The following is a 13,440-nucleotide window of genomic DNA, read 5'->3' on the forward strand; positions in this document are numbered from 1 at the left end:
CGGCGCCCCAACGAAACCCTCGTCATTTCTGCGTACTCTTCGTCTTTTCTCAGCCACTCCAGCAGGAAAAGATGTGTCAAAGTAGGCAATGCTATTCACCTTGAAATCAAACTAAGGTGGTATCCTACAAACGAGGATCCCGTGTGAATTAGCGGGAAAACAACGCTGCGCGTCACCGCCCAATGCCTATGTGGGCGATTACGGAAATGGGACATCAGGAAATCGGCATAAAAGCAGATTGGCATAGTTTTACTTAACGTGGCTTCTGGTCGCGCATAAAAGGCAATCCGCCATTTACCCTCAACCTTAAGGTGTCCATCTCTGCCATCGATTGAACCCCACATTTTACGGGAGGTTGGCGATATTTATCTGAGAACATTATTCAGTGGCTGCCACCTGGCATTTCAAGACGGCGTCAGTGATCGCACCTTTGAAATTATCCGTGTCAGGTCTGCGGCTTCGTCGAGGTGGCTTTCTTCGTGGACACTGTATAATGCTGACACGTGCGTGCGGATAGCAGTAGTCGCATTAGAGTGGCTTACATTTACATAGGAGCGGTCAGCAGAGATTCTGCTCCTATATGTCGCACTGCGATATAGCTATAATTTCATATGCACCATTTGGAATACGAGCCTAATTTTCCTTACAGATATTTGCGCTCTATCTAAGGCTCCATTACTGCAACTTCAATCTTTGCTTCGCACTTGGCAATGCTGCCATCCCGCGCTATATGTCTCTTGCTTTATAACCTTTTTCCAACAGGTCTCTAGACTACAAACTCAATCAATCCCGTATTTCTTCTCTCGCAGTCTTGCTAAGCAGGTTGTGCAGATTGAAGGCCACGACTTTCGAATATTATTTGATCCGATTTCTCTATTAGTATTAGAGAAAATAGGCAAGCATTGTTCACAGTCAGTCTTAAAACTTCGGCATTAGAAACAATACCTTTTAAAAAAAAGAGATGTCACGTTATAGATTGTATCGGCAAATAGCCACTGAGAAATCATAAACTTTTTGTTCAAAGTTTAAGCTCTCATTTCCTACTGCATATACTTTACTGGAGAGCATTTGATCAGGACATTGCGAAATGTATCATAAAATCATGAACATTATAGATTGGGCTGTAACTAGTTTTGACAGGAAGCCAATCGACGATTTTCTTCACATTTCAATTGATTTCGGTGCTGCTAAGTACCTCATGCTGGAACGATGTGTGGTAATACCTCCGTTTGCGAACGTTGCCTTTCGCGAAATATTCGGTTAACGTGTGGCAGCATTTGAAAATATACAGGGTGTCCCATATATCATGCCCACGAATGCCCACAATATGGCCACGCGACTTGCCGCTCGAGGCACTTTCCGTGTATTGGCGGGCTTCTTTCACGCTCGAGAAACAATGATATCTAGCAGGCATTGCGGAACAGAAAGGTGTATCGGGAGGTTTTCATGTTGCTCTACAATTTTCTCATGGAAAGTTTTCATCTGAATATAATATTTGAAAAGTTGATAGATTGTTCAGACTAATTATTTAATTAGGCGGAATGCAAAAGTGAATCAGAGTATCTCTAAGCGACGGCAAACATTACAAAAGTTCCCATCGCGCTCACGGTGATTGCTCGTATCTTGCTCTGTCGATGCCGTTAATTGAATGTTACAAAACGTTCTAATATGCATATTGCAACTTTGGAATAGATTTCCTGCCGGAAAGGTATTTTATTTTTTCAGTATTAGCGTTCTACCACTTTAAAAAGCAATAACCAATTAAACTGCTATGAAATTTGAGGGAACACCTAACGGGTGCTGAACAAGCCATCTTGAGCGCGAGCAGTGCTCAGCACATTCACACAATCGAATATTGACGATGAGAGCGAGTTCATAAACGTGAAGCTCCTTCCTCCGAACGTGGTGTATTTCACTCTCTCATGAAGCTGTGCACTAAACCACTCCAGACGGGGTGCTTTGATATTACTACACACGTCACTCGAGCTGGCCTCTACCAATTCAAGGTTATGCCGTTCGGTTTATGCAATGCCCCTGTTACGTTCGAACGCACGATCGACTCTCTGCTTCACGCTTTCAAATGCTCAGCTTCCCTTCGTTACCTCGATGACGTCCTTGTGTTTTATCCTACCTTTCAGACGCACCTTCAGCGCGTCGCAGCTATCCTTGACGTCTTCCGCAAGGCTGGGCTCCAAGTAAACTCATCGAAGTGCCACTTCGGGCACGGACAGGTTACAGTGCTAGGCCATCTCGTCGGTGCTTCCGGCGTACAACCCGACCCGGAGAAGGTGCGAGCAGTAATTGCTTTACTGTACCTCAGTCTGTTAAAGACGTCCGGAGTTTTCTGGAGCTCTGTTCTTATTTCAGACGGTTCGTGAAAGATTTCGCAGCAATCGCTCGACCACTCACTGAATATCTGAAGAAAGACGGGCGTTTTACGTGGGGTCCCCCTCAGGTAGCCGCATATTCACGGCTTATCACGATTCTCACCAATCCACTGGTCTTGGCCCACTTTGACCCGTCCGCATCTACAGAGGTCCGAACCGATGCCAGTGGTTATGGGATCGGAGCCGTCTTCTCGCAACGCCAACACGGACGCGACCGCGTTATTGTCTACGCTAGCCGGCTCCTTTCAAATGCAGAGAGCAACTATTCGATTTCTGAGCGCGAATGTCTTGCTCTAGTCTAGGCTGTTTCAAAGTTCTGGCCATAGTTATATGGCAAGCCCTTCTCAGTAATCAGAGGCCATCATGCGCTCTGTTGCTTTCGTCGCTCAAGGATCCTACTGGCCGGCTCGGTCGTTGGGCCCTCCGACTACAAGAATATCCCTACAGAGTGACTGACAAGTCTGGACGCCAACACCAGGACGCAGATTGCCTCACTCGCTACCCAGTCGAAGCCGGGACCTCTACGTCTGATACTGACACCAACGCCTGTGTTCTCTCTTTTTTTTCCACTGCTCCATGTCACCGATGAGCAGCGCCATTACCAGTCCTTGCGTTTCATCATTGGCCGCCTAGAGTCGTCACTTGCCGACAGTTCCCTTCGCTTATTCACACTTCAAGATGGCGTACTCTACCGCCACAACTTTCACCCCGACGGCCCTGCATTACTACTTGTGATCCCTAAACACCTTCCATCGGCTGTTCGCTACGATCTTCATGATTTCCCCACTGCCGGTCCCCTGGGTGTGTCACATACCTACGACCGGATCCACCGACGCTTCTTTTGGCCAGGGATAGCATGGCTCCGTTCGAAGACGCAAGACACCATCGACGCTCCCTGCTGGGTAGCTTCAACCACTTGACATTTCCGAGGAACCATTCCTTCGGGTTGGTTTAGATGTTCTTGGCCCTTTTCCTCTTTCTACCTCTGGGAACAGGTGGATTGCTGCGGCCACAGACTACACTGCGCGCTACGCCATCACCCGAGCGCTTCCTACAAGGTGCGCCACAGATGTCACCGATTTTCTTCTATGCGACGTGATTCTATTACATGTAGTTCTGCGACAACTTCTCACAAACCGTGGCCGGACATTCCTATCAAATACTGTCGCGGACATCCTGAAGTCCTGTGCCACGTGGCACAAGTTATCCATGTCATACCATCCGCAAACAAATGGCCTCACGGAGCGTCTCAATCACAATATCACAGACATGCTCGCGAAATATGTCTCTTCAGACCACACTGACTGGGACCTCGCTCTAACCTTTGCCACATTTGCTTATAATTCCTCGCGCCACGACACAGCCGATTATTTCCCATTTTTCCTTCTGTTCGGCCGAGAACCAGCACTGCCCCTCGACACAACCCTTCCTGTTCACGCGGCATCGACCAGTGAATATGCACTTGACGCTATCGCCCGCTGTGCCCACGCAAGGGAAATTGCCCGTGACCACCTTCTGAAATCCCAAGAGAGTCAAAGGCGTTTTTACGACCGGCGACACCGAGACCTGCACTTCCCGCCTGGTTCTTTGGTGCTTCTATGGTCTCTGTCGCGTCAGATCGGCCTGTCAGAAAAACTGTTGTCTCATTACACAGGCCCATACCGAGTGCTTCGTGCCGTGACTCCCGTTCCCTACGAGATCGCCCCTGACGCCCCATCTGCTTCCCAATCCAGTGATATCGTGCACGTCACACGACTAAAGCAGTGTCGCCCTCCCAGTGATGACATTTAGATGCTCCGGGACGTCACTTCTGCCACCGGGGCTTATCCTACAGGCGTGTGGCGTTTGATTCTTTCAACGAGGCGCGTGGGCGCCATCACTCAAAAAAAAAGAGAAGGAAGAACGAACTGGGCTCGCGCTGTGAATCTAACCGGTCAACGCTGCAACCGATTTTGTAAATATAACCTGTAAATAGTGGCTCGTCTTACTGACTCGTCCTTCGCGTTACAATATATACTGGAGACCCATCCTCGAGTCTCAAAGAGAACCAGAAGAAACATTCAATATTGCCTACGGCATCAATGTCATTCGCACTGCCTCGAAAAATGTAACTCCTTGGAGCTTGAAATTCATCATGATAATGATCATGATACTAAAAAGGAAACAGGGATTTTAGCACAAGGAGGCTTGAAATTCAGTCTGTAGAAAAATGTGCCTAGAACATGTTACAGAGCGTGACATTAAAGAAGCTCATAGAGAAGTTGTATAGGAGGTTGTGTGCAATGGTAGAAGTTGCGGTATAACGACCGATTGGGGAGACATAGCTAACTTTGTAGAGTATTATAAAGAGAACGCGACAGTAAGAGAACTTACGAAACACCCCATTTAGCAACAGAAGTGCCTACTCGAAGAACACTCTTAATAAGACGATAACGATGTCTTTTTCTTTCTTTTTTTAGAGTGACTCTGCCTTCATGCAATAACCGCCGGCCATCAACAAGGTCAGTGGCAAAAGATGCGCGGACCGCCGAGTCGAATGGTGGGGTCAACCACCCCAACCACGAAGCAGGGGTGGAGCAATGCACCGGAGACGCTCGGCGCGTCGCGCTTATACAAGGACAACGGGGGCACCCTAGCTCCGAAGGAGCAAGCGACGGGGCCCGTGACGCAATGCTACCTGCAGGAGAGCGAGCTATGAGGCGACGCATAGTGGAAAGAGGCCACCCACGCCGAAAAGCACCCCCTATACCCAAGAATGACATGAAAATTATGATTAGACCGAAGCCAGGATTGGCGGTTCGGGAATTGCCGACGCATGAGGTAACCAGAGCCATAGTCCAGGCGTGTGGCGGACCTGCAAACATCATAGGAGACGATTTCTTGCTGCGGATACGGCCGGGCTCTAACATCGTCATAGCAAGCACACCCGAAGAACGAACAGCGGAACGGATCCTGAGGATCAAGGAGCTGGAGCTGCGAGGCAACCGACATTCTGTGAACACATACATCTCCACTCCCGACAACCTCCCTAAAGGAGTCATACATGGACTGGAGCCTGGAACCACAGAAGACGAACTCATCAACAACCTAAGAGTGCGGACGCAAGGGGTACGAATACTCTACGCCCGTATGCTCGGCATATCGAGGACGGCAGTGCTGACATTCGATGGCCCCATCGTGCCACGCTACGTATATTACTACGGTGGCGAGACGCCATGTATACCCTACCAACCCACTCGACAATACTGCAAGATATGCCAAAATCAAGCACATAGGACGGATGTCTGTCCAACACCAACTGTCAAGGCTCTTGCGAAATGTGGCCTCCGCGACCCACCAGTGGACCATGAGTGTGAGCCCAAGTGTGCCCTGTGCGGGGGAGCTCATCCTACAGCGGAACAAGAGTGCACCAAAAAGCTGAAGTGCGTCCCGCAAAGGGAAGGTAGCGCATGAGACAGCATAACCACGTCACAGGGACCCCCAAGAAGAGGTGGCTCAGTTCGGATCGAGAGAACTCTGACTCGTGGGAGAGATCCCGCTCGCCTACCAGGTCGACCTCCCGAGGCCGATCCAACTCTCAGGGCAGAAAACAAGAGGAGAAGCAAAGCACCAACCATCAGAAGAACAAGAAACAATGTCTGAAGAGTGAAGGCGACAAAAACAAGGTGAGCTGGTCAGCAGTAGCCTCCAAACCCACACCTCAAACAACTGCACAGATAACGCGCCTAGAACGAGAGCTAGAACTCATGAGAGTTCGCTTAGGCGACCTAGAGCGTGAGAATGCGATACTAAAGCAAATGCAGTCGCAGCTACAGAACACACAGGCTTAACCGGACCAGTCGGAGCAAGCTTCGGGGCAAGCTGTACCAGCACCCCAAAAGCACCCTAGATTACAGTCGGTCGAAACACCCCAGAAACAAATCCAAGAAACTTTCCAACAACTGTTACCATCATTAGCAGAACAGATAACCCAACAGGTGTCAGCCCAAATAACACAACAACTAAAGCAACAAATGACTGAGTTTCAAGTGAGGTCCGACAAAAAACTCTAGGGTCTGCAAATTGAAATCATGGAAACGGTGCGTAAGGAAATTACCGGAGCTAACATTAGAGAGAGAGCCGAGAAGCCATACGCCAGACCAGGGCTAGTAGCCATTGCACAGGAAAGCAACCATGCCTAACATCAACCAACTAGAACAGAAAATTGCGAAATCTGGCAGTGCAACTGTCGTGGATTCCGACGGAAAAGGGGACTTTTGACAAAGCTGGTAAGCTCACAGAGTGAGCCACCAGCTGTGCTTTGCAAGATCAAATCATATATAAAGGCCTGAACAAAAAGAGTGCCTTTATACTAAACATTTACAGTCCACCAAGCCAGAGAAAGACAAAGTTTGACAGCCTCCTCCAGGAAACTGCCCGCCTGGTAAAGGGAAGACCACTCGTAATAGTAGGTCATTTCAACACCAAAGATCCTAGTTGGGAATGCCCAAAACAGGACGCTAAGGGCAGAAACATTCTAGAACAAACGGAACAACTCGGCATGACAATTATAACGGATCCTGCAGTGCCCAATAGACAGGGCAACAGTGTGAGCATGGACACCAGCCCTGACCTCACGATAGTGCAGAATTGTGAAGATGCGCAATGGATAAACACCCTAAACGATTTAGGCAGCGACCATTACGTCATCAGCACCACAATTTGGACTGGGAAAATCAAACGACACATATTAATAGCCAAAATTACCGACTGGGTGAAATACCGCCGGATGCAAAGCCAACAAAGCACCAGAATCGATTATTTAAGTAAATGGTGTGAAAGTGTAAGAACACAAAAGGATAAAGTAACAAAAGAACTAGCCCACATTGTGAGATACCCGAGATAGACCCTCACTTACTGCATGTCTGGGAGGCACGCAGAGGACTAACAAAAAGAATGAAGCGACAGTCACAGAACCGGAAGCTAAAAGTACGCATTGCAGAAATCACCCGCAGAGCGGAAGAGTACGCAACGCAACTAGCTACGTCGAATTGGGAACGCTTCTGTGACTCCCTTAATGACACGCTGAGTACCGCAAAAACTTGGCGCATACTAAGAGCAATTATGGAACCAACCAAAACCAAGAACGAGGGCTGTAAAGCGGTGGAACGGCTAATCCATACTTACCCAGGGACGGAACAAGAACTCAAAGAAGAATTATATAACAAGTGCTTCGGAACAGAGCCATCTCCCGAACCCTGTGAGACGAAATACGGGGGACCCGTCACCCTGAACTCGATGAACCCATCTCCATCGAAGAAGTCAGAGCTGCCATAGCGAAAATGACCCCAAACACAGCGGCAGGCAAAGACCGGATAACTAACTCCTTGATTAGAAACCTAAGCGATGAGGCTTTAGAGACATATACTAACTTTATAAATGAACATTGGCAACAGGGTACTATTCCAAGGGAGTGGAAGCACGCTCAAATAGTTTTAATTCCCAAGCCTGGCAAGAAATTAGCAATTAGTAACCTTAGACCAATCTCCCTAACTTCCTGTCTGAGGAAACTATTTGAAAGAATTGTGAACTCTAGATTACAAAACTACTTAGAGGACGATGAAATCATTCCAGACACTATGTTTGGATTCAGACCCAAGCTCTCAACTCAAGACATCCTCCTCCATTTGAAGGAAGAAGTCCTAACAAATATACCAAGATCAAGCGAACACGTTGTCATGGCCATCGACATAAAGGGCGCTTTTGATAATGTAAGCCACCAAGGAATACTCAATGGCCTGGCTGAAACAAACTGAGGAGAGCGGATATGCAACTACGTTCACAGCTTTTTAAACCAACAAACCGCTGAGATTAAATTTGGCGCAGTAGAAATCAAGACCTTCAAGGCGCCCAACAAGGGCACTCCCCACGGTGCAGTGATCTCGCCAAAGCTATTTAACGTGGATAATAGGCCTTGCAAGGGAACTACAAGCCATCCCGGGTATCCAGCACGCTCTATATGCGGATGCTATTACAGTCTGGTGTGTCACCGGGTCACCACATGAAAAAGAAGAACGATTACAAGCAGCTGCCTGTGAAATCGAGACATACGTGTGAGCCAGAGGGCTGCAATGCGCGTCAGAGAATCTGAGATTAACGTCCCGAGGGACCCTGCCCTCAAACTGGAAATCAGACTTGGAAATAATGCAATACCTGAGAAGACCACAATCTGGGTACTAGGCATGTGGCTACAATCAAATCAACACTGCCAACATGGGCTTAACCTCATTAAGACGGCAACACAACAAGGCAAGTCTCAAGAATGATAAAGCGGGTAACCACTTGAAGGGCGGGGATGAAGGAATCAGACACCCTTCACCTAATCAGAAGTCTGGTGGTTAGCCACTTCATCTACAGCACCGTATTACGAGCTAACAAAAACAGAGAGGGATGCGATCAGTTCGTGCTTACGGAAAGCATACAAGATCGCCCTACAAATTCCGCAATGCGCCTCAACCGAAGAACTCATGTCTCTCGGAATTCATAATACATTCGAAGAACCGGCAGAAGCTCAACTGATAACTCAAAGAAACAGACTTGCACAAGCGACCACGGGTAGGAAACTTCTTGGCAGACTCGGGTATCACGAGTTCCTAGAAAAACACAACCAAGCTAAACCCATCCCCACAATAATCAGAAAGAGCATCAAAGTGGCGCCAATAGCCAGAAATATGGACCCAACTCTACATGCAGGCAGAAGAGAAGCCAGAGCTGCATACATTGAGAAAACGCACGGCGACAAACCAAACTCCTGCTTCGTGGACGTGGCAAGATACCCAGGCAGGCAGAAAAGAACGGTGGCTGCTGTCACTGACTATTTGGGCACAGAAATCATTAGCGCCTCCACTCGCAACACCACTATCGTGGAAGCAGAAGAAATTGCAATAGCCCTTGATATCAAAGCGACCTAACCAAACCAACAACAAATAACCATCCTATCGGACTCTCAAGAGGCATGCAGAAGCTACCTCAGGGGACGAGTATGCACCGCAGCCTATAGGATTATATGAGATATAAGACCCCGAGCCAGATTTCACCTTATATAGGTACCCAGTCATGAGGGAATCAAGAAAAACGAAGAGGCTGACAGAGTAGCTCGTGCGCATGCTACACACCACGGGTGCTTACAGGACGCCTCTGAAGACCTGATCCCGATTGACCAGAACTACTCTGCAATTTTAAACTACCACAGAGGAAAGAGAATGAAACTACCACCCCCAGATAAGAACCTCAGTAAGGAAGAACAGGTTATATGGAGAAAGCTGCAAACGTATACATATAACAACCTGCACATTCTCCGTAAAATTCACCCTGAACGATATGCGGACACATGCCTATAGTGCGGAGCCACGCCAACCTTAGACCACATCTCATGGGCATGCATGGCATATACACAAAAGACAAACACAGAAATTACGGATCATACACAATGGGAGGCAGCGCTGTCCAGCTCACAGGAAGAGGTCCAAAGGGCCATTATCTGACAAGCAAGACGGCGTGCGGAAGCCAGTGGGGCCCTTGTCTAGGGGCTCTAACCATTGAGCGTCTTATTCTTCAATAAAGTTGTTCTATCTATCTATCTATCCTACCAGAAGTTTGTGCATTTTAACTCACTGCATAAAATCGTTTTACAGTACTGCCCTGCACTGTACTGAAGAGTGCAGTTGCTTTCATAGTTCTGTGCTAGATAATTTTTTTTGAATCCTTAGTGTTTAAATGAAATGACTGTAGTTGCATTGCTTCTTATCTGAAAACCTGCTTCGATTCACCAGCGGAGTCCTGTCATGAACCATGCCATAGGGATAGTTTTCTAGAACGCAGAGAAACAGTATTCCGTAATACGGAGTATATTTCCTTACGTCAATCATGACGGGACCACCATAATTTTATTCGCAAATATTATATTGATATTCTGTACGAATGACTGAACTAAGTGCAAGAAAATTAATGATATAAGAGTGGAGTTTACGCTCTTATACTCCAAAAACAAGCTAATATGTTGGAATGTAAAACAACATTAACAGCATATAGAGCTAGAACCCGTTGATAACTATAATTTTGAGGGAGTAACTTCTTACGGCATTTAATCTAGAGCATATATGTCGACGACATCTTACGCATCAAGATTTCGAGAGCAATTGTAATGATATACCGTTTCTGTAATGTTCTTTCCCTCCCGATCCAAAGTTGTGTTTCTCTTTGACTCGTTCGCATATTAGCCATTATGTATTGGACTGACGTACATGTAACACTACGGACAGAGAGAAACTTTGTCCTGTAGCGGTGAGCAGAACGGTTTTTTTAAGTGAACTCATCGGTAAATAAGCGCTTTCAAACTGATCCTGAAAAATAATAATCTGTTGGTTGAATATTCCTTTAGCATCAAATTAGGTGAACCTATAATAAATAAATGAAGAAAGAATGCGCAGATTTTTCTAGCTGCTATTTGTGCCGAAATGTTGGCTACGTTTTCAGACAAGCGTCAATAGTGCTCGAAAGGTCACGCACAAATTGTCACGAAAGAAATTCCCGCCAAATTATAGCATCGTGCAATGCGTGTCCAAGCATTTTTTCCAATAGTTAAATTGCCTAAAACAATATACTGTTTCAAGCGTGCTATGCATTCTTTATTTCTAACAATGCGCCTGAATAAATTAACATACTTACACAGGAATAACCTTCTTATCACATAGGCGATCTTTCATGTATGTATTTTTGCCCCCTCAGTGTCCAACAATTTCATTTTGCTGTAACATGTGATATCCTTTTTTGGGATTGTATTTGAGCCACTTAACAAATTAGCGTTCTGAAGTTGTTTTTATGGGTAGCTTTTAATGATGTATAGCAATGTTTTGTCATTTGATAATTTATTGTCAGTAACTAATCTTGCCACTCCTACGAGACCAAGGCCTGGTCGGACTAGTCTCTTCTTTTGTTTTGGTTCGTGAACAATACTATTCTATAGCGAAAGAATACCCTCAAATTTCAACAATCTCTAGGAACTGCGGTCCTCACATTTTGGCCTATAGCAGTGCAGTGAGTTCCCCGAGTTTTGCTTCCCGCATGACGTCAACGACGAATAGACCACAACAGAAATGCCAATTCTCGGTTTCGTCAAAGTGGCATTTTAATATGCCATACCGACGTCCAGCAGCTTTATATACTCAGCACACCTATTCTGAGCTTCTGCGAGGTCACTTTTGCCTCAGTTTTATGTTATACAGGTCTCGGTGAGGATAACGCCGCTTTACGTGGGTGTGTCATGAATGTCTCCCAATTATTTCAAGTAACATGGATACACATCGCCTTTAGAGTCACGACAGCATTTCTATGTGAGTTCGATCAGATACTGTCGCCAATATGCTATTTTTCTCGCCTGTTTAATTTCTTACTGCCTCAATATCCACAGAAAATCTTGATTTGCATAGTTTTCTACCTTGTAATGACTATTGTGTTATTACCGTTCATTATTTCCTTGTGTGCCTAATGAGAGAAAATTACTCTTTGTTTTCCTGTGCAATAATGAACGATGTTGCTTTGAAACGTTATTTTTGTTATTTGCTTCCACTGTGCTAACTTCTATTATTTCTTTTATTTATTCTTTTTTTTGTAACACTCGATTCTTCATTTTATTTGCGTTTTAACAGGATCTTCCTTCAGACTTCTTTTTGATCTACATACACTTTGTAACAAACAAGCGAAAGCCATTTATTAACCCTGAGCTTGAAATCACGCTGTGTTGCCTTTGTTGTTCAAGGCACCGCTAGTGTTACAGCTGCTGGGTTTAGCCTGGTCGCAAATCATGGGATACTGAAGAAAAACTATGATTAAGCCATGACGATATTTTGCTTATGAAACAACAAACTAGCGGCCGATCGCGGACTGCTACTAAAAACTATGCTGTCATTGACTGCTTTAGGACAGAAAAAATTAGAACTTCATATTTTTTCATTAACTCTGCTCATTAATAATTTATGGAGCTCGTAGTTGTCAGTAGAATGCATGTTGGCTTGCGGTTACTTTTCGGCGATTGCTTAATTTCGTAAATAATAGGTAACCTAATGTGAACGATGCAAAAATGGGTTTCGTGTAATGTTACAAAAAATAAAAGACCGTTGAAAACTGTTAAACAATGGTTTGAAACTAAACATTCGCACTTAGTAGCACGGGCGAAAAGAAAAAAAATAAGCTGTATTTTACAAATGCTGGTTAACGAAGCCATTACAATCTTACTGAGGGTTATTCCGAGATGGCTGGTAAAAGTGCCCGGTTGTTCGGCACGACAAAGATTGTTTCGCTGAAATGTTTGTTGGCCCGCAAAACTTAATGAGTGTTCTTTTCTGTGTGGCAAAACAACGAGTATTCATAGCCAAAAGAGACATTCTACCTCATGTTGTACGTCGACACGCACTGAAAATTGATTCTATCTCAATAATATCTCGTACATATAAGCGAAACAAGCCACTTTATATTCAAAAAGCACAAATAAACGTTGAAATAAGGTCTATGGGGCATATCTGCCGTGTCCCACGAAGTTCTGACACTTTTTTCAGAAGAATAGGCAAAACGCTGCTGCTTTCAGGCCCATTGTTGCACTATGTGCATTACATAAATTTGTGTACGATTCCTAAACTGTTTGTAATGTACCACGAGAACGTTATTTGATGGCAAGAAACAGTGTGGCCTGCTTTGTTTTCAGCAATCAGCAAAGAAAACAAGCAGGAAGATGGCGTCATAGTTTATCCTCAAGTTTACGAAGACCGAGAAGCGGCATCTCAGAAGCTTCTAGTTCTTCAAGGGAACCTGGTTCTAACCCTAAAAAAGGCTTCAGTGTTAGCCGAAAGTGTCTTGCTCAGAAACCTCAGAGAAGATGACATCACCGAGGAGTATGTAAGCGCACAATGAATATTCGTACATGCCTGAATATTTCTCTGAATCACATTCTTTGGTTTTGTCGTATAAGCTGACAAAATCTCTTTGTACTGACACCATAAATCCTTGCTGCCCTGCTGAT

The 13,440-nt window shown here is 45.6% G+C and overlaps 1 protein-coding gene across 1 annotated transcript in view; it reads left to right on the top strand.

Annotated features, from left to right (window-relative positions):
* LOC135897904 (venom metalloproteinase antarease-like TtrivMP_A) overlaps positions 1–13,440 on the top strand; it is a 248,462-nt gene that overhangs the window by 22,644 nt on the left and 212,378 nt on the right. The window contains exon 4 of the mRNA XM_070533531.1: positions 13,126–13,316. Coding sequence (XP_070389632.1) covers positions 13,126–13,316 — 191 coding nt within the window. The remainder of the gene's footprint in view (positions 1–13,125; positions 13,317–13,440) is intronic.

Source organism: Dermacentor albipictus, chromosome 2 (assembly GCF_038994185.2).
Source record: "Dermacentor albipictus isolate Rhodes 1998 colony chromosome 2, USDA_Dalb.pri_finalv2, whole genome shotgun sequence".
NCBI lineage: Eukaryota > Metazoa > Arthropoda > Arachnida > Ixodida > Ixodidae > Dermacentor > Dermacentor albipictus.